General features: G+C 41.7%; 1 protein-coding gene across 3 annotated transcripts in view; it reads right to left on the minus strand.

Moving 5' to 3' along the window:
* Nucleotides 1-27,137, minus strand: part of LOC149798459 (uncharacterized) — a 134,147-nt gene that overhangs the window by 70,087 nt on the left and 36,923 nt on the right. For all 3 annotated transcript variants that reach the window (XM_089963650.1, XM_089963651.1, XM_089963652.1), the window contains exons 6-9: nucleotides 9,376-9,576; nucleotides 2,391-2,522; nucleotides 1,622-1,753; nucleotides 907-1,044 (exon numbers count right to left, since the gene is read on the minus strand). In XM_089963650.1, coding sequence (XP_089819776.1) covers nucleotides 907-1,044; nucleotides 1,622-1,753; nucleotides 2,391-2,522; nucleotides 9,376-9,576 — 603 coding nt within the window. The remainder of the gene's footprint in view (nucleotides 1-906; nucleotides 1,045-1,621; nucleotides 1,754-2,390; nucleotides 2,523-9,375; nucleotides 9,577-27,137) is intronic.

The following is a 27,137-nucleotide window of genomic DNA, read 5'->3' on the forward strand; positions in this document are numbered from 1 at the left end:
CGCACCAAATGGAGTCCACACGCAGGCTTAAGGTCATTACATCACAAAGCTGATGAGTACCTAAACGAGCTTCTTGACCTTGGATCAAAAAGCATTTAAGTGAAAGCTTGGCTGACATACTCCGGAAAGCAGAGGAAATTGCAAGCTGCGTCTCTCTTTTGCTTGCCTCAAAATATGCAACTGGTATTTATGCCATTGGAAAATTACACCCACAAACGCACCTCTGATACATACATGCATACATATATATATATACATGACTGTAATTTCTCTGCTTAAGTATCATATTTGGGCCTTCTGTACTGACCACAATGTGTGATGCAGCTGTTCATCAAAAAACGATGAAGACAAAGTAGGGTGAATACATCTTTACAGTCTTGTGAATCATATACAAGGACTTTTAGGCACATCGTTAGCTCATTTCAGCTCAGATGGGCTCTACACTGCAAACCCAATCAATCAGTCACCAATTATTTAGAAGACACTAATAAAAGATGCCTAAATATAAATTTGGGAAATTTTCCCAGCGCAAGGTCGAAAGCCTAAGGCCAAACATTTCCCACTAGCAGATCGTTTAATGTCCTGTGTTAAAAAATCTTGGATTTTTCAATGCATAATGTGAACAGGCATACTGAACGTGTGCCAATTTCTTAAAGATCATTAATTTACATCAACGTTTGCCTCACAGCTATTTAAACGTCTTCATTTCAAATCAAAATGGGATTGCGAATATTTTGTCTTAACTTTTTAATTGGCATTTATCTAATGGAAGGAAAAATGTGACAAATTATAGGACATAAATAGTTATATTCAAAGATGCAGAAACATCTAACAAAGATGGCAAATGGAAAAGTTATGAAATATACGTTGAAACAGTAATTCTATTTTGATTTCGATGATTCTTACGTATATCACAATTCTTTGCTTGCCATCCGCTTGCGCATCCACCCACGTCACATGAACCGTTCACTTTGTTGCACGATTCTCTGACTGCACAGTGTCCACATGCTGTAGTGCAGTTCCCATAGAAGTAAAGATCGCACTCTAAATATAAATGATTACCTGCTATTAGTATTTCCATTTGCAATTTCTTTATTGAAATCATTTCCAAAGTGACTGTAAGGTAGTATCGAAGCTCTGTTTAGAGACAATTAGAGAGTCTGTTTTCTTAAAATTGTACCAGACTGGTGCTATATAAAATACTCTGTTTTATTTTAATGTCTTTCAAAATATAGATAATGAGTGGATAAATGTATTTGGTATCAGCAAATTTGTATGGACTTGTCCCCAGTTTTCATCATCATCATTATCATTGAGGACACGCCCTTAAATAAAGTTGTTCATTGCAATTAAAAATATGAAAATGTTGTTTTTAATTCAGAAAGTATTTTCTTTCAAAACTTTTCCAAGTATTTAGATTATTTTCCCATCTAATATTATTTCGACTAGGTATATACAATTTTAACAAATTATATAATGGCCTTTTCCCTGCCAACAGAGTAACTTTGAAATAAACACTCAGAACATTGCTGGTTGATATTACTCCTTCTTTAATCTTTTCTTCACTCACTTGCATGCTTACATTTTTAATAATATGCATTATTATATCAGTGAAGCTAACCCTGCAGACATTGTGCACCCTTCCATCCATTATGGCAGCCATTTTGACAGTGTCCGTCAACTTTATCACACGAATCAAGACATCTACCACATTTATGGGAACAATTATCGCCATAAAATCCGTCTGCACAATCTGTAAGATCGTATGCAAGCAATATTTACTTAAACCATAGATTAATGTTGATATCGCAATGAGCATAAATGGAAACAAAACTTGCCTATTTCGAGCATTTCCGAAAGAGAATCACCGATGATTTGGAAAAAGGTATTACCTCCTGTATAAATGGTACCACACTATTTTCTTTTGACTTTTCTTCTCTTTAAGCAGTCGAATATATCTGTATAACTCAATTTGCCATGGCTCTCGTACTATATAGGTGTATGCATTAAAATCAAAGAAATTTGTTAATAACTTGCAATCTGTGATCATTAAGATTTAGTATACACTCAGTACAGCAATTAGATGCAAATATATAAGAAATTATTCCATTTTATATGCAAAATATATCCAGCCATTCATATAGCTCACTATCTACACACACACACACACACACACACACACACACACACACACACACATATATATATATATATATATATATATATATATATATATATATATATATATATATATATATATATATATATATATATTATCATTTTATGTGTTTATGAAGAGCACGTTTTGAAATTGAAAAAGAAAGGAGACCGAAGAAGAGGGTGAATCAGAATACAACAAATTCCCTGTGTCGTATCTATACAAGTCTTACCTATTTCACATTGATCACCATACTTTCCCGCTACGCACGACTGACATCTGCCTGTAATTTTGTCGCAGTCTAAATTTTTGCAGTTGAAACATGATTTATTGCAATTGCCTCCATAGTAACCAGGGACACATTCTAGTAGAGATGAAAATAACAAAGATGACGTTTATCAAGAATCCATTAGTTAGTTGCAAACTGCAAAACAACTTGGCTGTTTCGTCCAGCATAAAATTGTGTGTGCTTCTATTTGTATGTATTAAACGATTCATACTATCGAACATCCTACAGGAATATTTTTTTCAGGACGCCCAATATATTAGTTTAGTTACCAGTAAATCAGGTTATGTTGTGGGTGAATCTGTAAAATATTCCACAGAAACATTAGCCTTTTCTTTTTGCTGGGACCATTTAAAAAATGTTAACTTTTAATAGTTTCGTGCACTCAAATACATATTTAGAAGAAAACACGTTTGATAAAGTGGTGGTGCCAGCATTGAACTTATTTAATAGAAACAGTTGCCAAACTTGATAAAATAACACTGCTTTAAAAGATGAATGATCCTTGCTTTATACATTATTTAATAGATCGCAGACAAACTATTCAAACGTATCAAAAAGACAACCGTGTTAGCCGAGGCGTTCACACATAATGCACTACTTCTCATAAACAGAGCTTCAATTGCAAGCTGCAAGCTTGGTAAACCTGCACCAAAGCAAGACAAGCGAAACTTAGAGTTCAAATAAAGTGATAGTAACTCACATTATTCTGATAACTAGTCTGTACCAGTAGAGTTAAAACACTTGCATAGAGATGTTTAGCTGCAGTTATTATTATCGCAGAAAAAAAACACAATTACCTCTTATGTTACCTGAGCAGGTGTGCAATGGCTGCTGGCTAAAGATACAATCACTGAAAACGAAGCCTGTTTGGAATCAGCTTGGTTTCGATTAGCTATAAGGGGAGCGCCTTTAAGCGCGGATTAGAGTGTATCGAGCACTCGACGGTTTGTGTGTAGGCCTAGCACGATCTAAGAGACTCTATACATAGGTATACGCATTCAAAGAAATGCATTTGTGTAATGTTCACAGTGAGCCACTATAATAGGACACAGGAAGTACGAATCTTTCAAATTAGGCAGACATGGGGTATGGGATGCGAAAGCTCTAAATACGAAATGCCGTGCGCATAAAGCCAAAACACATTTTCATCATACTTAATATGTTCAAACATTCTAATCGTGCACATGATTTGTAACCATAACACAACTCTTGCACTGAAAGAATTAAAGGCGTTAAAACTGTACCGGCCTCGGGTGGTTCACGACGCGATCAGGGAATCAAAATGTCTTTCAGAGATAGACACATGTACAGGATACGCATACACCAAAGTGTCGAAGCGTATGCGATTGTTTTCCTGGATGCTATGGGCCCCAACGTGTGGAGAACCTTGACCATGGAAGTCAGCTGCAACAAATCCGTTTCTAGCCGCCAGAAGATACGTCCATCCAGGTTAAAGTTTACATTCTTTGCCCTACCATCACACAAATGCGGCCTGACTATGTCGAACGGCTGGTGGACACCATGCCTCTATTGACAGTCACGTCGGCTAGCAGTTAGATAGGTGGGTTGAGCTAGAAGTGTGCGTATCAGTATTCTTCAAGAACTTCAACAAGGATAACTTCTGCGTTCTCCCTGTGCCAGCTTAGGTGAGCCTGCAGTTCCTCAACAGCTGCAAAGAGAAGATTGATCTCAACTTCCCAGGTGGGGTTCTTCTTGGCACGAACACCTAGGTAGAGATCGACCACAATCTTCTCATCAAAAATGGAATATATCCATTCGTGAACATTGAGCCTAAGGAGGGATTAGATGGCACGCACATGTTCCCCATTGAGGCCTTCTGCAGAACTCGCAGCCTCTCTGGCACTGGTGTAGTAGATACGAACACACTCACAAACAGTCTGAGGGCATATCTGTTTATAAACTCGGGGGGGGGGGGTTACCACAATATCTACCTGCACACTTATGTGCTGCTTCTAGAAGCAAACTACGGCCAAGACCCAGCCAATTATCTCAGCTTCAGCATGATGAGATGGGTGCCATCATCAAGTGCAATGGTGTGTGTGTGTGTGTGTGTGTGTGTGTGTGTGTGTGTGATTTAGATATTTAACGTAGCTTTAACAATGTTCAGTCATATCGCTACGATGTCTGCAGTGAGGCAAATTATAGTGATGTCTAGCACAGGGGCATCATGCCGTAGACATGTAACATGATGTCCCACCCAGTCAAATTATCCTGACACCAAGCCAACCAGTCCTAAAACTAACCTCTTAATGCTGAGCGTAAAGCTAGGCAGCTGTTAATACCATTTTTGTAAGTCTTTCGTATGACTCGACCGGAGTTCAAACCCACGACCTCCCGCATCCACAAGTACACTGGTGTCAAGTTCGAGCTTTCACCCACATTGACATGCACATGTTCATCAAATGTGTGCTCTTTGGAGTTGTGTGGCAGTTGTATGGCCGGTTCTGATCATGACCAAGCACACCTACCATCTGGATTACCTACCCCAGAGCTGACGACGTGTATGTTATCAGCAGGTGAACGGCCTTCTGACAGGATGTTTCTTTGGTTGATCCTCAAGAATAGCGTAACCTTGCATGCCAATAGTCATGGCCTCTGGCAACATACAGCGACGGGCTACATATGCCATGTGGATCTCCGTGACGGGCAAAGCAAGTACACGCTGTTACGGCCACTACAGAAGAATGACACTGAGACTATCAGCGCGACGCCGCTAAAACAATGTGTGGTAAATCTACTGGTAGTTAGAAGATGGTGACCAATTAGTGCTAGAAGGAATACTATGGAATCCACTTTGGAACATCAAGCTAAAGTAACGCTTAGGGCTGAGCATTACTACGGTCCGCTGGGCCATGGCGTTCAACTAGAACACGAGGATGGTGCTCTACATAAAGCTCAACACGGATCTGCCGGCCAAAGTAGAAAATAAATTCAATAAGGTTACCTCAAACCCATGAATAAATCGGTTTTTGAAAGCCCGATGGAGAATATGTGCAAATGAATGTGGGTATTTCTGGTTCAGTTACGGCAATGCATGACCATCGCAGAGACCGAGATTGCCGACATTTTAACCATGCCACTCGACGTACTGCCTCCGATCAACACGACCGACCACCAAAACGTCACAGTCCGGTAGGCCGAAGAAATGCATGACGCCCATATAGTCAGCATAGCTATGTGTTCGGACCTGCACCTGTCCCATATTCTTACCAATAAACAGCGCTATACGCTATGGCCTACTTTCTTGCGGTACAGTAACAATCGTTCGAGATGAGACGCGGTACTTTCTGAGACAGCAACGTCGGTGTCCTACTGTACTCTTCGTAGAAGCCCTGTGACTCCAACCGAATGGATGGATGGATAGATAGATAGAAAGATAGATAGATAGATAGATAGATAGATAGATAGATAGATAGATAGATAGATAGATAGATAGATAGATAGATAGATAGATAGATATATAGATATCGCATACATAAAACAATGACATTGCTTTTATATTGTAGTAAGAAACAACATGATATGTCAGTCTGTTGGTATAGTTACGAGTCTATGCTTTTAAAATAAAAAACAGAAAAGAGTGAAGACAACAAGATTCGTCAAATTTAACAAATAATATTTTTTCCTAGAATACAAAACGAAAAATTGAGAAAAAAGAACTTAGGTATTCCGAATTACATCCAACAAAAGATCTAAGAATTAGAAATACAAGTACTCCAATAGAAAGCCCTTAATATTGTTCAGTTCAAATCCCGAAGAGGTCCAAAATCGAAGGCGATGGCGTGTCTGTTAAGTCTTGTTTGAATAATATTCCAAGTTAGAATTCAGTATAAATTCTAATGAATGTCATTATGCAAGAAGTTTATCAGAGCACTTTTGTATTTCCAGAATTCAATAACTTAAAGTAAATAAAATTCAACCCAAACTGAACACAACATAACACAACTCAAAATGATACATGGTAAAGCACAACTGGCAAAGTCCTGACAGTAACAAGATAACATAGTTATCTATAGGACCTCAGGTCATAAATTAGTATTTTCTAAAAGCTACCATTACCTAACGGAAAATAACCTTCTTGAATGATCTAATGAGCCTTGTTTATTTAAAACATTATGCTCTACAAAATTAATTTTGGAATCCACAAAACCATGACCCAAACCAACATGTTTACCTGAATAATGATGATTCGTTGAATTAGCTCATACACAGACATAATAATTAAGCGATTATAAGTTGTTTACATAATGATTAAAAAAATTAAAAAGTCAATCAGATCACACAGAACTGAACTCATTTTCGGAAAATGTCAATTCCAGTAATACAATTAGAACTAACATACAAACGATTACATTCAATATCATAACAGTGTATGAAAATGTGATCCGCACATGGTGCATCAATATCAAAACATTGTTTAAATAGTTGATATTGATTATATAGATGATTGATGAATTGTCACTGATTAATCATTAGCGACTAAAGGCGAAAAAATATTATTAACAATACTAGCGTTCTAAACGAACTAAATATTATACGCAGTATAGCAATCCATTTTCTCTCTCTCTCTCTCTCTCTCTCTCTCTCTCTCTCCCTCCCTCTTGAACACACTGATTAGTGTGGAGTGAGAGAGAAAACACTTCAGCTAGATTAGACCATTGCAACTAACCTTACACTAAGTAACCTAAAATAGTGGTAACGATATATATGCGCAATACCAGCTTTCTAAACGAATTAAATATGGTACGCAGTTTCATAGCAATACATTCTCTCTCTCTCTCTCTCTCTCTCTCTCTCTCTCTCTCTCTCTCTTTACGGACCATCATAGCAATATATCGGACTGTACGAAAAAATTACTGTATTGGATTTTCGCCAGCGTCATACAACGATGTTGCTGGACCTATGAATGACGTTAAACGTTATAATCCTTAAAACCGGAGTTGTCTTCCTTGACCTAACAGTGGCATGCGGCAAGGTCTGGCATGCAGAGTTGTTGTTCAAAATTACCAGAATATTGCCGAACTGGTTAGTCGAGACCATATAACTGTTTATTCGCGACAGGTGCTTCAGAGTGCACATCCGAGAGCTGTTGCTAGTGGAGGCTTCAGACTAATGGACTTCCAAATCTGTTCGTTCGTTAATTTTTTTTAAATTTGCTATATATATTACTTACCTGAAACACAGCCTTGCAAGTTCGTATATGAAGATGGCATTGCTCTTTGGACCCAAGGTTGCTGATTTACTGAGCTTGATGATGTACTGAACAAGGACATAGAGGAAATGACGGACTTCTTCAAGAAATGGAGTCTACAGAAAACAACAACAATGACAGTCTCCATCGTCTTCCACCTTTAAATGCAACCCGTGACCATTGCATCCTCCTCAATGGGCAGCAAATAAATCACGGCCCGATATCAACATGCCTTGGTATGAATCTGGACAGATCACTAACATTTCACAAATACCTGAAGAAAACTTCAGCACAATTTAGCACTGGAAACAGCCTACTCATCAAAATTGCTGACCCAACCGGAAGCTCTAGTCCTCAGACGCTCAAGACATCATCGCTGGCCCTCTGTTACTTGACTGTCGAGTATTGCGCTTCTGTCTGGACTCGTTCATTCCACACCAAGTTAATTGACGTACAGCTCAATAAAACAATGCGCATAATCTCTGATACACTAGGTTTTCCTCCATAACCATGACTGCCGGTATTCAGTAACATTACGTCTCCACATCTGCGTCGCCAGAAAGCAACAACAAAAGTGTTGGCAAGGTTTATGCCAGCGAGAAACTTCCACTATACATGGACATCACCTCACATCCAGCAGTCTGCTTGACTCCGAGACGTCCAATCTGGTTAGGTCCGTTGCCGGAGGATATGACATTTATTTCGGAATTGAGTGTCGAGTGGTCATCAACAGATATTGGAAATCACTCCCTCGTAGATAAACTATTTGTCTGTCCTCCTGGCTACAACATTCCCCGTCACCTGTGGATGACACTGAACAGCATCCGGACAGGACAGGGTTATTGTACAGTCAATCATGTCCGATGGGGCCAGGCCACTGATTATTCCTGTTGCTACAGAACATGTTACACATTGTGAACAACTGTCCACTAGCAATGTTCCCTTGTGGACTGCAAACCCTCCACCGTACTGATGATTACGCTGTTAAATGGCTGAGCACGTAATGCACACGATAAATAAGTAAATAAACGATACAGTCAAACCGATCACGAGAGAGAGAGAGAGAGAGAGAAGACAAATCACATTAATATTATGGTATATACATTTAAATGTTTGAATAACCTCTTTGTTGGTTCGTCATTTAGATTATTTTACATTCCTCACTCGTTTCAGTGCTCAAGCTGCCAGCCAATTGTGCTTGTAGTGATCTAATTTCTCCATTAAAATCATTTATCATGTTTAAACCATGAATATTACTAATGCTGAATCCGGCTGATTGAAAAACAGTTCCAAAAAAGAAAAAGAAAAAAGTATCAACTTGCAATGAGTATCGTAAAGAGCCGCAATAGGCAAAGAATAACATTTTGTTGCAGACACATTGCAGAGATAAGAAGAGTGTGGGATGCAAGCATGGTAGGAAAAAAAATGAGAAAAAAAAACTAACACTTACGTCTTGATGTGCTTTACATTCTTGTTAATGATCGCACCTTTTTAGAACTCATTTCAAACAATAGATAAATCAATGGTTAATGAAATTAAATAGTTTGTAAATAAGATTATTCAAGCCAGGTGAATTCATTTTTCAATTGTCTCCAAACTATCACAGTTACTAAAACACATCTCGTGCAAATATATCAGGTACCCTATGTCAAGCCGGAGGACACTGTTACTTCAGACTCTGATGAACAAAATCAAAAGAGTAGAAAATGTACTTACCACCAAAAACTTGCACTTCACAGAGACCCAGTATACGGGTGGTCCCCTGTAGATCAATCTTAACAAATCGAGCCAAGACGTCAGGTTTAATGTCTGGCTCTATGACCAGAGGAGTGTCGTTGTTCAGGTCCTGGTAAGACTGATTGAATGTCACGTTAACTTGACTCAGTAAAATCCGGAAATTCCTTAATCTTTCATTCACTGAAACCAGTAGTTCTTGGCATGATTTGAAAGAGTTTATTCAAATATACACATTTTTCAAAAAGGTCTACAGAAAACATTTACAACGTATCTAATAAACTTCACACACATGCTCGAGAACAATTCCGAATGTATTTGTAACTGATATCAGCATATCGTGTTCTAAAGAAACAATCTGCAATCGTTTCTCTAATTGTTTAATATTTTGCCTTTCTCTTGAGGCGAGTATATCATTAGACTCTAGGAGTGTCACGCTTCATTAGTTGAAGCTTTCAACAAAATGGAATCAACGCTATTGCCGACCGCATTTACATATTGTCATCTAGGTTGTACACATATAATCAAATATTGGTGTAATTTTGCGAATACCTATAAATTTAACTATCCTTTACAGTTTTAGAGGTTAGTTAAATAGATGGTAGAGCTGATATATATCTTTCTTTCGGCACATTATAACTGTAAAAACTTACTGTTTAGCCCATTGATGATCTGCTTTGAGTATTGATAAAAATTATAAAAATAAATGATGATGACCAGAGAGAGTTTGAGCCAAAATATCCCTCGCTTTGGATTATGCTGAGAGAATCTTAAGATTTTGGTTATACACAATAAAGGGCGAAACATTTGTGAGGTTTTCCATTATTCTTTATGACGAATATTTCATCCAATGCCTTATATACAGGTACAAATGTTAATTTGTCATTTCCAGCTATTATAGACAATCTTCTGTCAGACAGTCTATGATTCGAATACATATATATACATTATATGCTTATTCATCGGAATATAAAAAACAAACAAATTATATCACCTAAGACAGAATCGTCAAAAGTAAAACTAAAAGGGGGGTGTTCTTTTTCGGACCATAATCAGATTCGATTAATCCAATATAGACGAAACATGCCCCTCTCGTTTCCCTTCAATATTTATTTGATTTTTATCCAGGACCGCTAAAAATAAAGGAAATTAACGATTAAATTGTCTACGTTTTTCTCCGTTGTGGTACACATATCCGTGCATTATATACAAGTAGTTAAGTGGGGCACCCTAGGGACAATGGGACTTAGCATTAAAAAGACCCCTGGGCAACTCTAGGGACAATGGAAATTTAACATGAAGAAAAATCGTGGGCAACTCTAGGGACAATGGGAATTTAACACAGAGTTTGGGTCTGTCTAGGGACAAGGGGAAATTAACATGGGAATAGAGTTTGGGCTTGTCTGGGGAAAAGGGCAATTGAATATGGGTTTTTTTTTTTTTTTTTAAATTTTTTTAAATTTAAATTTAAATTTAGGCAATGGAAAGGCTATCTCTTTTCGAGAAATATGGCTGGCCCTGAAAAGGGCCTTTGGGTTTATGTTAATGTATTCATTAACATAAAGGGTACCGCATTGGTCTTCTTCTTGTCCTTAGGCTACGTCTCACTGTTGGTCAGTAAATCAGCACTCTTTTCAGGCATCCTTGTCTTTCAACGTAGATCCTACGTATCCACAGGCTGGTGTTTGTCCTGTGGACAATGGTCCACTTGGATCGGACATACATGGGTATGTCCATCCGGAACATCATGGAAGACACAAGCGTAGAAGATTGCACATCGGTCCACATCTTGAAGCGACGAGAACAAGTGAATCAATGCACTGAACTGCGCTTATTTATAGGTAGAGGTAGGATTGAAACGGATTGAGTTCATTCACCAATCCAAACACGCGTTACAAAATTCAGTCAGCCCGCATCCAATCCGAAGACAGTAGTCTGTGACGTCAGTTGGTCTATATAGATTCGCTAGCGCTTGTGTGCAGTCAATCTATGCGACAGTGATTCAACATGACGGAAACTCAGAAAACGATCCATTGGGGTGCACCAGCAGGGGAGACTGCCCAAGGGAACCCGGACTTACTTTCAGAAGAGGTACATTGGGATTTTGTGGATTTTCTTACCTCGCAAGAATTTGTTCCGGAACCTTCGTTACCTTCTTCATTACCGCAAGTGGAGAATTTTAGACAGAGACAGAAAGAAGAATTGGAGAAATTTATGCAACGACAAAAGGAAGCGGAACAAGCTTTTCTCCTACAGCAACAGCAACAGCAACAAGAAGAGGTAAGAAAAAAACAACAGCAACAACAGCAAGAAGAAGTAGCAGCAAAGAAACAAGAGGGTGAAAATCAAACGGCTACGGTACTGTTGGACATTTTAGCGGAGTTAAGAAGTCTGAAACAAATGTATCAGACTTCTTTATCACGACCGAAGAGAATACGACCTTCCCGAGCTAAACACGCCAACCCTGTGACTAAGCCTGTCGTACCACCCTTAGTGATTTCAACCCAATCATCAGAAGTAGGCCTTGGCCGTGGCAAAGGCTTAAGGCAGTTAAAGTTGATTGGTTAAACTCACCCCTACACCAAAATAAAAGGTCCTTTTCAGGGCCACCCACATTTCTCGAAAAGAAATACAATTTCAATTTGCCAATAACTCAAAAATAAACCCAACCCATTTTACCCTTATAGTACGTGTCTGTGTATGAGTGCGTGAGTGTAGCTTCTTATTTTAAAATCAAAACTCAAAGACACTTACCTTATATCATTCATGTATTCTTTTATCCATTGTTACAATCCAATTCACAATTCACCACAGAACACTTTAATTAAAAGTTCATTGACTTCTTCTTTCTCCTTGTTTAGTCTCTCTGTTTTTTGAATTTCTTCACCGTCACACTCTTTTCCTCTTCTTCTTCCTCCTCGCTTTCTTCCCTTCTTCTTTTGTTCTCCTGTTTCTTTGCTTCTTTTAAATAGAATTGTCTTTTTTCTTCCTCTTCTTCCTCTGAAGAATCCCTCTCTTCTTTCGAAGAATCCCTCTCTTCTTCTGAAGAATCCTTCTTTTCTTCTGACTCCTCTTGTTTCTTTTTTGGGCAATCTGGAGACCAATGTCCTTTTTCTTTACAATAATAACAGGTATCTTGACTTTTGTCTTTTTTAGCCCCTGTTTTTTTTTTTTTTTTTTTTGACGGTCTGGACACTGAAGACCAATGCCCTTTCTTCTGACAGATATAGCAAGTATCCTGACTCTTATCTCGAAAGGAAGGAGAGTAGTCCGTCGGCTGGTCTGAAGAGAATTTTCTAATGACCCCTCGCAAAGCTCTGAGGAAACGTTCCATCTGGGTAGTCTCTTCCATCGTTCTCCTCGGTTTGAGAGTGAAATGAATAGTGAAAGGACAAGACACACCCTTTTTATATACGCTGGTTTGCCATGACTATAAATTAGTCTATGGTGTTTGAACTTGAGTCATTTGACGTTTTGCACTCAAGATGAAACGATCCTATTCATTCGAGAAGAAAGAAGAAGAAGAAAGTAAGAGGCAGAAACGTGATCTATCGCCTCGTACCAGGGATGAAATCTTGGCACAAATTCATGCCAGTGATTTTGAAGAGGACATGAGTGAACCAGAATCCGAACCCTCTAAACCAAGTTCGTCACCCTTAGTCAACCCTGAAAAATACTATTCCATTCGAGAGACGGAAAAGCGCTCCTCTAGAAAATTTAGAACCACGGCTTACACCTACACGGTGAAGTTTAAAGATTTCAAGGCCGACGTACCCTTGGAGAAAGCAGAAGGGTTTATCACCGAGATGTGGGATTCTTTGCTCACTGCACTCAAGCGACAATGTCAACCCAAAGAAGACGATCGCTTGACACTATCCATAGATCACGACGGTTTGAAATCCCCTGTTTGGATCGAGTTTAGCAGACCCGCAGAACTGACCCCTTCCAAAGTCATGGACAAGATTCAACACGTACAACAATCTAATGACCAGTTTGGCATCACCGATGGTAAAGCCACACTGAAAATGGCTCACGTCTCTCTTCCTCAAGGGACAGGACGAAAAAAGATGTTATTGGTGGACGACCTTCGCAACACCAAAACAAGTCTCGTCCGAATTAACAACCCTCAAGACCAGATGTGTTTAGCCCGTGCCATCGTGGTGGGACGAACCTATGCCAACAAGAACGACACGGTAGAATGGAAAAGAACCTGGGAGAACATTCGAAAATCGAACCGAACCAAACAACGAAACGAAGCAGAACTCCTGTTGCAACAAGCTGGCCTGTCCAAAGACACACCCTGTGGCATTCCTGAGATGCAAAAATTGCAAGATGCCCTAGCTCCACGCTACACCTTGAAAGTGCACCCTCAAGAAATGCGCGGGTCTCTGTTGCTTCGAGGCCAGGATTTTAAGGACGGAAAATACATTCATGTCTATCATCACGATGACCATTTCGATACCATTACCAGTATCACCGGATTCCTGGGATACAGTTATTATTGTGAGAATTGTGATTATGGTTATAACAATCGAGAGCAACACAAGCATTGTGGATTGAAATGCCCAGGATGTTTGGCCTCTCCACCCTGTCTGAGCGAAGAACCAGTGCCTTGTTCGACTTGTCTGCGCACGTTTGTCAGCCCTGCCTGTTACCAGCAACATTTGAAAACACAAGGTTCACAGAAGAAATGTGCTTGTCAACTCCTGAGATTGTGCCCTACGTGTGGACAAGGCATACTTACCAACAATGCCAAGGAACACGTATGTCGAGGAAAGAAAAAATGTCACATTTGTCACCACATCGTGGACTTGGAACACGAATGCTACGTGCAAAAATACCAACCCCCACCAGAGAAAGAGGACGGTCACAAGAAGAAAGGCAATTTCATCTTTTTCGATTTCGAATGCATGCAAGAGACCGGCATTCACATTCCTAATTTCTGCGTGGCTCATCGAGCGTGCGAGAAGTGCATTCAAGAACCTATCTTCAGTCATTGCCCTCACTGCAGCAAGATTCCCTGAGGGCGTGAAAAAATCTTTCGGGGACCAAACACGTTAGCCGATTTTGCCCAATGGGTCTTAGACCCCATCGACAAGACGTGGAGCCAAGAGGACATCGAACGTTACGGAGATTGTCATCGTCATGCCACGGTGATGGCTCACAATTTCTCCGGATACGATGGACAGTTTCTTTTGAGGTACTATACGGAACATGGCACCGAACGTCCTAAAGTGATTTTGAACGGAGCCAAGATCATTTTCATGCAAGTGGGACAAGTACAGTTTAAAGATTCGATGAGTTACTTGGCCATGCCTTTGAGCCGAATGCCTAAAACGTTTGGAATGACAGAAATGGCTAAAGGGTACTTTCCACACTTTTTCAATACGGAAGCCAATCAACATGCCGTTCTACCCCATTTGCCTGAGGCTCACTATTACGACCCTGACAACATGCGTACCGAACAACGAGAAGCTTTCTACGCTTGGTACCAAGCTCACGCCTCGGACCCTTTCGACTTTCAGGAAGAAATGCTAAAGTATTGTCGTTCCGACGTGGACATTTTACGACGTTGCTGTGGAAAATTTCGAGAACTGTTCATGGAACACGGAGGGGTCGATCCTTTGAAAGAAGCTTGCACCATTGCCAAAGCGTGTTCCTTAGTGTACCGCCAACGATTCATGCCTGAAAACACCGTGGCTGTCATCAGTCCTCAAACGACCCACTTTGTCAAACGTCAATACTCGGTCAAAGCCCTACGCTGGTTACATTACTTGTGCGACAAGGAAGACAAATGGATTCAGCATGCCCGCAACGGAGGAGGCGAAAAGACCATCGGAACGTATTCGGTCGATGGCTGGGACTTAGAAAACCCCAAGATCGTGTACGAGTTTAACGGTTGCTTATTTCACGGATGTCCGGTCTGCTACCCCTGACCGTGACACTAAAAATCAGTTTTTACAACGGACCATGGAAGACCTGTACCAGGACACTTGTCAGCGACGCCTAAAGCTAGAACAGCAAGGATACCAAGTGGTGGAAATGTGGGAACACGAATACGATCACCGTATGAAAACCGATCCCGAGTTTAAACGCCTCGTGGAAAGTTACCAGTTCATGGACCCGCTGAACCCGAGGGATAGTTTGTACGGAGGAAGGACCAATGCCACCTGTTTGCTGTACCAAGCCGACGAAGAGAAAGGAGAAGAAATCAAATACTTGGACGTGTTCGCTGTAACCCTACGTGTGCAAATATTGTCGCTTTCCTGTAGGGCACCCGCAATTGCTGACGGAACACATCGACCTGAAAAACATTCGACAATACGAAGGCTTGATCAAGTGTAAAGTTTTGCCTCACACGAACCTATACCATCCCGTCTTACCTCACCATTGTCAAGGCAAACTGATGTTTCCCTTGTGCCGTACTTGTGCCGAAACGTGCAACCAGGACCAACCTTGCCATCACAGCCAGGAAGAACGGGCCTTGACGGGAACCTGGGTCAGCGTGGAATTGTTCAAAGCTCTGGACATGGGATACCAACTGTTAGAAGTGTACGAAATTTGCCACTTTCCCAAGACACAACAGTACCACAAGGGTGACCCTACTCAGAAAGGCATTTTCGCCGACTACGTGGATGCCTTTTTGGAACTGAAACAAGAAGCCAGCGGCTATCCTTCCTGGTGTCACACTCCCGAAGACCAAATACAATTCAAAGAGAAATACTACGAACAAGAAGGCATCTCTTTAGACCACATCGAAAAAAACGAAGGCAGGCGATCGTTTGCCAAAGTGATGTTAAATTGCTTGTGGGGTAAAATGGCACAACGACCGTGTTTACCCAAGACGGAATATTTGACAGAACCTTCCCGCTACTTCCAGATGATTCACGACAAAACCAAATACATGAAACACGTGGACGTCGTTCGAGAGGATTTGATCTTGGTCAATTACGAAGAAGATCTGGACTTTGTACAAGACGACCCTTTTGGAAATGTCATCATTGCGGCTTACGTGACAGCTCATGCTCGCTTAAAATTGTACGAAGCTTAAGAACTGTTAGAAGATCGCGTCCTGTACTTTGACACGGACAGTTGCATTTACATCCATCACCCGAGTCAACAGCACCCTGACATCGAAGGAGACCGTTTAGGAGCCTGGACAGACGAGCATCCCGACGACAAGATTCTAAGTTTCGTCAGTGGTGGTCCCAAAAATTACGGCTACGAATACCGGGACAAACAAGGAGAAGTGCACACGACGTGCAAAGTGAAAGGACTGACTCTGAATCATCGTACCGGTCGAGTAGTCAACTTTGGGGTATTGAAAGAAGCCTTGCAATCCGGAGAGGATGGAAACTTTGAAGTGACCGCCTATCAACCGAACAAGATTGTACGTTTACCCACTCACCACATCGTCAGTCGACCCTTGGAAAAAGTCTATCAAATTGTATACCAGAAGCGAGTGCGACTTCCCAATCACTTCACCTTACCGTACGGTCACGTCGGTATTGGTCTGTATATGAAAAGGAACCCTAGGCAAGATCGATAGTTCATTGTTCATTGAAGTAACTTACCATGTCGTTGACGAAGAAGAAACCAGATTGGTTAGGAGTCAAATGTTGGACATCACCGAGACCAGGGTTTTGAGGCTTGGACACAAGAGGTGGCCTAGTATGCACGAGAGTTATTCAAGGAAAAAAGTTACTTTTCAACCTGTGTTAGTGACGGTGCCATAAGAACCCGTCACCCAGGACAGGACAGTCGTGGACAGGCCTGAAAGACCCTTTCGGGAGGACACTTGTGTGACCTTACCCCTACTATAGAACTGGTTAGAACTTTACCCAAAACATGTTGTACAGACACTTGTGTTTATTCCACGTTCATGGTTATCATGTGCCTTTTATTCTTGTACTTAAGCCTTTGGCTTTTATGTATTTTTTGTCTTTCGTATTCATGTTTGAAAAATACATTCAATAAACGTGTTCTGAAAAAGTATATAAACTCTTGTCTTGTTTGTTTTTCGTGTCAAAAGTGACATTTCTCACACCATGGCTACCTCTGCTGTCTCTGCTCCCTCTTCCTCTACTGTCAAAGTCATCGACGAACACTTAGATCGTGCCAGTTGGGAGGCTTTGTATCTTCGCCATCCCTTTAACATGCTAATTGCTGGACCTAGCGGTTCAGGCAAAACCGAATTCGTCAAACGTTTGATCGAACATAAACATCATTTGATCGATCGACCCCCTCAACGAATCGTGTGGTGTTACAAAGAGTGGCAATCGGCGTACAGCCTCTTGCGAGAAAGTCAAGGCGATTCCATCGTGTTTGTGGAAGGCATTCCTAAAGAAGACGATGGCATCGTCTCTGACTCCCGTCAAACCCATTTGGTCATTTTCGACGACATGTTAGGAGAAGACGAAGAAGAAATTAAACTGTGGTTCACGCGCAAAGGGCATCACCGTAATGCCAGTGTCGTTTACATCACCCAAAATTTGTTTCAACAAAGTAAAGCCCATCGCACCATCAGTCTCAATGCGCATTACGTGGTCTTGTTTAAAAGCCCTCGAGATAAATCGCAAGTGCAAGTCTTAGCCAAACAGTTAGGAACGCCTTGGTTGACTCAGGCGTACGACGATGCCACTCAAACTCCACACGCCTATTTACTCGTCGATTTGAAACCTACGACTCCCGAGGATTTGCGATTTCGTACCCACTTGTTTCACCACTGGTGCCAAGACGGAGGGCCTGTCCTGTACACGTCTCCGTCCTCGACTTCATTTCACTCCCCATAAAAAAATCTATAAAAATCTCAGACCCTTTTTCGTCTGTCTCACTCTCAGTGCGAACATGACGTCCCTTCAGTCGCATCTTCCCGTCAAATTGATTCGTGCCTTGTATGGCATCAGTCGAGAAAAAGATCCACAAACACGAGCTCGTGTCTTAGAAGCTAGTCTCAAAGAAGTCTTACGATGGTTCACGGTGACAGCACGTCAATTACTCCAAGGAATCATTCAGATTCCTCATCAAACCAAACGCTTTTTCGATCGAAACAAAGTCGCTTTGGTCCAACTGGCCGATCCCCGCATCGACACTCAAACCAAAAAACAAATCATTTTGAAACCTGGAGGGAGCGGTACTCTAGGAGGGGTCATCATTCGCTCACTCTTAAGATGGGATCCTAATGCCCCCAAAGTTATCCCCAAGACAAAAGTCCAACGAAGCCCCAAGAAGAAAAAGACCAGGTCCCCAAGGAGAACTTCTCCAGTGGCAGGACCCTCCTCTGACCAGACGCCACCACCACCCCGGAAAAAGAAAAGAATCCCCCAGAAAAAGAAAAGTCCACAGAAAACTAGTCGCAAGAGATGCACTTCGGCCAGGACGCAACCTTACACTCGCAAACCACGATCTGCCACGGCGGTGACTGCGTCTCCGGCAGCTTCACGTTTGTCCACTTCTCCGTTAATGACACCCAGAACTGAAGAGTACTTGGAGACGTTGATCACACCAAGAACTTCTCCGTTGATGACCCCCAAAAGAACTTCCCCAGTGGCAGGACCTTCCAATTTAGTGGCAGTGGCTGCTGCTCACAAAGTACCTTCTCCCAAAATCAAAGTTCAAGAAAGATCGGGCATGTTACAAAGTTTGCTGGATTTGTCCAAGCAAGAACTGGCTCGATTTAGTCCGTTACGTACCCCTGCACGACGTGTCATGCCTGTCCTCAAACTAATACGACGTAAAGACAATCAGTGGCGACGCGTTCCAGTATAAAAAAGGCCTGTGACCAAGTCGGGTATCAGTGTTTTTTTGGTGCTCCTGAAGACTCAAAGATGTCACCCTCCAGAAAACCCCAAGGAAAGAAAAGGAAAGGACTGCCACCACGTTTAGACAAACATGGGGACATGTTATCTGTCCTGTCCAAAGCTTCTCCACCCCTACGAAAAAAACTCATTCAAACAGCCTCCAAAGAGGTCACCGATACCGTGTGCGAATGTTGTTTGAACGTTTTGAAAGGCACGATCCCTTTGTCCAAACACCAGAAACAATGCTTAGGCAAACATCGTCACGTTCTTCGCCAAATGGTTCAAAATAAAATTCCCATTCGTCAAAAAAGAAGATGTTAGTGCAACGTGGAGGTATTTTACCTCTCTTGTTAGGCCCCATACTGAAAGGAGTCTTGGGAACCATGTTGGGAGGACTGGTGGGAGCAAGATAAAAAGGCCCTCGGAAGTTCCAAGATCTCAGAATCGACCCCTGACAACCCCATGGAAGGACGAAAACTAGATTTAGTACCTTACAAACGATGGATGGAATACCATCGGTGGCAAGAACAACGCACCCCGCATTTACCTCCCAATCCCCATTTGAGCGAGATGTCCCAGTTACAACACGAATTGCAGTCCTTGATGGATCGCCAAGATTTGTCCGAAACAGAAAAATCGCAAAAGTACGGTCAACTCTAGCAACGACTGCAACTCTTTCACCAGAAAGCTTTAGACGAAACAGCTCTACCCACTCTGAAAGATTTTAAGACCTTGATGAAAAGTCCAGCACCATCACCAGTACCAGTACCAGTACCACCAGTACCCGTGACCAAGACAGAAAAAGGAGAAGAAGAGGAAGGGTTTCAAACTCCACCAGAAAAAGTACGCAAGTTAACAACACCACCTACCTCCATAATTGGATGGATTAAAAAGATGATGGCCACCCCTTCTTCCTCACAAGAGAAAAAGAAAGTGAAGACAGAAGTGAAGACAGAAGTGAACCAAGAACCGATATCCCCCGCTCAGACATCCTTCTCCTCTTCGACACCTATTGCTGGCCGCACACGCAAAGCCTTGCAATCCAAGAAAATACCCCAAGAGAAAAAGAGTAGCATCCTCCAAGAGTGGGTGTCTTATTAACACACCAACCAACACAAAAAAATGGAAAAAGTCTTAGCCAGCATTTACTACGATCCCTCCCATCCTGCAGGTTACACAGGAGTTCAAAAATTGTATCGTGCTGCCAAAACGCGACTGAAAAGTCTCCGTTTACCTCAAGTGCAACGATGGTTACAAGAACAAGCTACCTACACTTTACACAAACCCATTCGACGCAAGTTTGCCAGAAGTCGCACCCGAGTGGAAGGCATCGATCATCAATGGCAAGCCGATTTAGCCGATGTCTCTCATTTGGCCAGCTACAATCGTGGCTACAAATATTTGTTTTGTGTCATCGACGTCTTTTCCAAATTTGCCTGGGTCGTGCCCTTGACTTCCAAATCGAGCAGCGAGTTAGTGCGAGCCCTGCAACGGGTGTTGAAACAAAGCGGTCGTCACCCTCTTCGATGGCAAACGGACAAAGGCACCGAATTTCTGAACCAAGCTTTCCAAAAAGAATTAAAGAAACGTGACATTCATTTTTTTACCACCGAGAATCCCGAAACCAAAGCCAGCATCGTGGAACGTTTTCAACACACTTTGAAAGAACGCATGTGGAAATATTTTACGCATCACCACACTCTGAAGTACATCGACATCTTACCGCACCTGGTACAAGCGTACAACCAATCTTACCATCGAAGCATCGGACGTGCCCCGCAAGACGTGACTCCCGACAACGAAGTGCTGGTGTTTGAGCGCCTGTTCGGTACGTCCCCGACGAGGGCTGTCCCCAAGAAAAGTGGAGAGTTGGCCGTAGGAGATTGGGTGCGCATTGGCAAAACCAAACGCACTTTCGACAAAGGTTACTTACCTAACTGGACGACCGAATTGTTTCGCGTCACTGGACGAGTGCATGGCCGTCATCCTGTCGTCTATAAATTGGAAGACATGAACGGAGAAGTGCTCAAAGGAACGTTTTATTTGCCCGAGTTACAACGTGTCACCAAAAAAGAAGACGACGTGTAGGACATCGAAAGCATTCTCGAACGCAGAACCCGTAAAGTGGGCAAACGACGTGTCAAAGAAGTCAAAGTACGTTGGAAAGGATATCCACCCAGTTTTGATTCTTGGATCGATGCTTCGCAAGTCATCGACTATAAAAAGAAGAAGTGACCATCATGCCCTTTCACACAGCAGACGCAGCTACGTCGACCACTCCTCCTTCGCCTAGTTCTTCTGTGCAAGATTTACAAAAACAACCCTTGTGGGTGTGGTGTGGAGAACGTGTGCCTAAAACGCAAATCGTCTTTTTCTGCCAAATCTTCGTGGTGTATTGTGTCATCGGGGCAGCCATCGCAAATTTGAGTTTGCAACAAGGAGACAAACAATTGTGGACCATTTTATTGAGCAGTTGCATCGGTTACCTGCTTCCTAATCCATCCCTGAAATTCACCTCGAACGGGAACCCCGGGAACCTTGTGTCCAGTGCCAGTGCCAGTCACCACTTCAATCACAACCAGAACCCCATTTTGGGCGGAGACACGCCTCTGACGTCCAGTAACCCCTCGGACAGCCACAGAACTCTGGAATTATGAGTCACCAAAACCAATTTTACTTAACTTTACCCAATGACAGTTCCATGGAGGTGTTTCCCAAGAACACGTTGTGCTGTTACACGGCCAAATTACCTCAGGACATCCAGTTAGATCACGAAGCCCATTGGGAAGTGGCTTTAGTAGAAATGATTCACCCGACCCAAGTCCTCAATGTCCTTCCCAATCAAAATTGTTTTGATGTGGAAGTTCATGACGAGCAAATGCAACAGTGGATGGATAGCAATGTCAAATATGACAAGAAAACCCGTACACAAAAGTACACCACCTATCACTTGTTCATTCCCCCAGGCTATTATTTTAGTGGTCAACATTTGGTCAGCACCATAACCTCCAGGTTTAATGTCGTGTTTCTGAAAGCTTTGGAGCATGTCAACAAAAATGTCACCATGGAGTACCACAAAGCAGCTCGTCGCTTCTTGATGAAATTTGAACGGAGTAAAATCCTGTCCATTTTATTTTGTCCTGAATTGTATGACATGTTGGGCGGAGACATGGACATGAGAAAGACCATGATCAAGAAAAACGAATTACCCATCGTTTACGACAACGAGTCTTTTAGCAAGTTATTTCGTGCCCCGGTAGAACTGAACCAAGGACTGAATTTGATGTGGAAGGTGGAAACACTTACCACGTCCACCGCGAATTTGTCCATCCTCACTATTTGCCTGTCAGTAAGTCGTATTTGGACACGGTCAACATTGCTATAAAAGGAGATCTGGGACAAAATATTCCATTCACCAAAGGAAAAGTCACGGTGAAACTCCATTTTCGAAAACGGTTCTCTCACGACTCTTAAGTCATGTATCCAGTGTACCGAGGGGTTGCTCGACAACGAGGACACGGCTTAGGAGACATGTTAAAATCGGCCTTTCGTTCGGTGGCCCCGGTGTTGAAACCGATGGTGACACGCGGATTGCACGCCTTGAAAGATGCGGCACTGACGCAAGGCAAAGAATTTCTCCAAAATGTCATCATCGACAAACAAAACCCTAAAGAAGCCTTCATGAGGGCAGGCAAAAATGTCTTGCTGCAAACGGGCAAAGACATTTTAAGCCAACGAGAAACACCTATAAATGCCCTGCACGCTACCGAGTGAGGCATTCAGCAAGGACTTAGACGTTTTCGATTATTGAGAAAAGAGACAAAAAAATGATGCACCGAGAATCTTGCGCTTGTTCCAAGACGGAACTGGATCTGTTTGCCATGCCCTCCACCATGATGACCATGTAAGAATCCCAGTGGGTGGAATTTCACCCCGTCTCCTCACTGACCGATTCCGCTCCCATCGAGTTTGAAATCAAAGGACAGCCCGAAGATTACATCGATCTGAATAGCAGTTACTTGTACCTGAAAGTCAAAATTCTAGATAAGACTGGAGGTGCTATAGACGATGAAGCAGTAGCTCCCGTCAACAATTTCATGCATTCCTTGTTCAGTGGAGTGGACTTGTACTTGAATAACAAACTGGTCAGTATCAGCATGGATACTTACCCTTATCTTGCCTACCTGGAAAATCTCTTGACGTACGGAATAGATGCCAAGAACACTCATCTCAATGCCTGTGTGGTATGGGAAGCTGACGAACCTACCAAGTTTGAAATATTGGAAACTGATGAAAAGAAAGACAACAATGATGGATTTGTAGAACGAAGAAAGAGAATCACGGGAGCCGACACAAGTTTAGAAATGATGGATCGTTTGCATTTGGACATGTGGTTGCAAGAAAAGTATTTGCTGAACGGGGTGGATGTCCGCCTGAGACTGAATCGTAGCAGTGCCGCTTTCCATTTGATGGCTGATAGTGACGGTTACAAAACCAAAATCCTAGAAGCCAGACTCTACGTACGCCGTGTGGAAGTGTTACCTAAAGTGGGAAACGACATCAGTCAGACGTTGAGCAGAATGACCGCCAAGTATCCCATACGACGCGTGGAAGTGAAAACCTTCACCATTCCCAAGGGACAGCGATCCATGATCGAAGATCATCTGTTCCAAGGACAGTTACCCAAACGTTTGATCGTTGGTATCGTCGAGAATACAGCCTTCAACGGAGCTGCCGAAAAAAATCCTTTCTACTTTCAACACTTTGGCGTGTCCAAAATCGAAGTCAGTCGCGATGGCAAGACCTTGTGTACCCGACCTTTCGAACCTGACTTTACCAAGAAGAATTACTTGAGATCGTACTTGTCCCTGTACGAAGCCACCGGACAGTTAGGAACCAATACCAGTCACGGTATTACGTACGAGGATTATGCAGGAGGCTACGCTTTGTGGGCTTTCGATTTCACTCCAGACCAAGGCAGCGACGAGGGACATTTCCACCCTATAAAATCCGGCCAGATTCGTGTGGAAATTCAGTTTAAAGACCGAGACCCTGATGAAATGGTGAACGTCATCCTGTATGCAGAATTCGATAATACCATAGAAATCAACAGTTTGAGAGAAGTCATCCTAGATTACTAGAAACCATGGAAGACTGTTATCCCTCTTTACCTAGTGGAGAAACTTTAAAGATGGAATGTGATGAGACTGTGGAAAAAATGTTGTATTTAGAAAAAAATTGTTTGATGTTATGATGTTGGATTATTGTTAAAAATGTTAGAGTTGTTGTTTAGTGTTAAGTGATTTTTGAATAAAAAATGTTGTGTTTTGAAAAAATGCCTTTGTCTTTTGTTTAGCTATAAGAATGTTGGATTGATGCTCTTTCATTTCTTACTATCCCTCTCATGACACTCACTAAACGTTGCGACTCAAAAACCGTGTGGGGGATGTTTTCCTTCACGTCCGCGCTTTGACTTTAAGAACCGGGTTGTTTCCAGTCTAACCATCCATTGTCGACTCATCCTCCTAAGAAGATGTGCTCCAAACTAGCTAAACTCAACGAAGCCTACGTGAATTTGCATAGGGTCAGACACAGTCTGATACCGAAGCCAGAAGAAATAGAGAATGTGAGAATGTTAAAAGTCACTGAAGACCTGATAGAAGAGCTCTTCAGAGAAGAAATGAACAGGGAGAAAGAAGAATGGACAGAGAAGTACAGACTTCAGAGACAGCAGCAACAGCAGCAACAGCAGCAACAACAGCAGCAACCTGAAGCTGACAGAGGCTTTGTCGATTGCCGTTTCGACACCAAAGAGTTCTTCTTCTCTTTCCGAAGAAGCAGACCTATCGCCAGAAAGTCTATCCTCAGAGGACATCGCATTCTTAGAAACTAAAAAAGAATGCCATAGCAAACAAAAAAAAAACAGCCCTTTTCAGGGCTACCCAAAAACTCTAGAAAAGAAATAACGATCGATTTGCCAATGTGTGTAGGTAGAGTAGTGTGAATATAAACACTAACTCTTTATTGATAGTGAGAGTGTATGTGTTTGTGTGTTTGTAAGTGCTCACGTACATTGGTGTGGATAGTAGATTAAAATGATGTCTTTATTTGGTGTTTGAGGTGTAGATTTGAGGTTAGATTGGATTGCTTTGCGTATGTGGATAGTCTATTGAAGTGATTTATAAAAAAATTTAAAATAGTGATGGGTAGCATAAAAAAGTGAGTGTTTCTTTTAGGTCCGCGCGTTGTTGTTTTGGTCATGATGTAGGTAACATCAATTTTATGTTTTTTAGGGGGATGTTTTCCTTCACGTCCGCGCTTTCACTATAAATTGAAACTCGCTGGGCAGTCTAGCTACCCTTGTTGATTGATCAACACCAAAAATGAACACGAGACTGTCTAAACTGTTGGAACTTCATGTGCATCTGGAATATGCCAGGCGCCTGTTGAATGAACTGGCCGCGGAAGCCATTGTGGAGGAGGGAAGGATAAGAGAGGAGGAGGAAAGAAGAAAAAAGAAGAGGAGGAGAGAAGATATAAAGAAGAAGAAGAAGAGGAAAGAAGATATAAAGAGGAGGAGAGAAGAAACAAAGAAGAGGAGGAGGAGAAGGAAAAGAAGAGAAGAAGAATAAATTTCAGAATCCAAGAGAGCGAAAATTGGGATTCTGAAGCGACATATCCTGCCTCTGCTCTCTCCCCCAAAAAAGTAAAAAGTAACTGGGGGATAAGATGTGTATGTGGCGCCAGGCCTGGAAGGTGCCACCATTAACCAGGTGTCCATGAAGTTCCAAAAAAAAAAAAAAAAAAAAAAAAAAAAAACCCTTTTCAGGGCTACCCAATGCTCTAGAAAAGATATAACCATCAATTTGCCAATGTGTAGGTAGAGTAGTGTGAATATAAACACTAACTCTTTTTTAAGATAGTGTGAGCGTATGTGTTTGTGTGTTTGTGTTTGTACCCGCTCACGTACGATTGTGTGAATAGTAGATTATGGATTTGTTTATTGTTCTTAGCGTATGTGAAGAGTATAGTTTGGGTTTTGTAAGCGCTCACGTACGATTGTGTGGATAGTAGATTATGGATTTTGTTTTTTGTTTCTTAGCGTATGTGTTTGTGTGTTTGTGTTTGTGTGTTTGTGTTTGCACCCGCTCGCGTACGATTGTGTGGATAGTAGATTATGGATTTGTTTATTGTTTTTAGCGTATGTGAAGAGTATAGTTTGGGTTTTGTAAGCGCTCACGTACGATTGTGTGGATAGTAGATTATGGATTTTGTTTATTGTTTCTTAGCGTATGTGTTTGTGTGTTTGTGTTTGTGTGTTTGTGTTTGTACCCGCTCACGTACGATTGTGTGGATAGTAGATGATGGATTTGTTTATTGTTTCTTAGCGTATGTGAAGAGTATAGTTTGGGTTTTATTATATGAAATGAAAAAGTAGGGGATGTTTTCCTTCACGTCCGCGCGTTGTTTGGTCATGATCTAGGTAAGATCAATTTTACGTTTTAGGGGGATGTTTTCCTTCACGTACGCGCTTTAAGTATAAGAAACCACAGTATTCGTCGTTCAAACCATTCTGCAAAGAATAAAAAAAGAAGATGGCTTCTAACCAAATGGACAAAATACAAACATTACAAGACGTTTTAGACAACTTAGGAATGATGGAGCAGATGTTGATAAGACTGGTTGAAGACCATTATTCCTATAGTCCCCATCGTGTAAAGATGGAAATTAATAACTTAAAAAAGGTAAAGGACAAGATTAGTGGTGTCATGAAAGAGATAAAGGAGGAGAAGGAGGATGAAGAGGAAAGAATAAGAATAAGCAAATGGAACGAAAAGATTGACAAAGAAGAAGAAAATGAGAAGAGGAAGAAAGAAGAGGAGGAAGAGAAGAAGAAAGAAGAGCAGGAGAAAAAAAAGAAAGAAAAGAAGAGAAAGAGTGTTG

The sequence above is a fragment of the Sinohyriopsis cumingii genome, chromosome 6 (genome assembly GCF_028554795.1).
Source record: "Sinohyriopsis cumingii isolate HCF-2022 chromosome 6, ASM2855479v2, whole genome shotgun sequence".
In the NCBI taxonomy this organism is placed as follows: Eukaryota; Metazoa; Mollusca; class Bivalvia; order Unionida; family Unionidae; genus Sinohyriopsis; species Sinohyriopsis cumingii.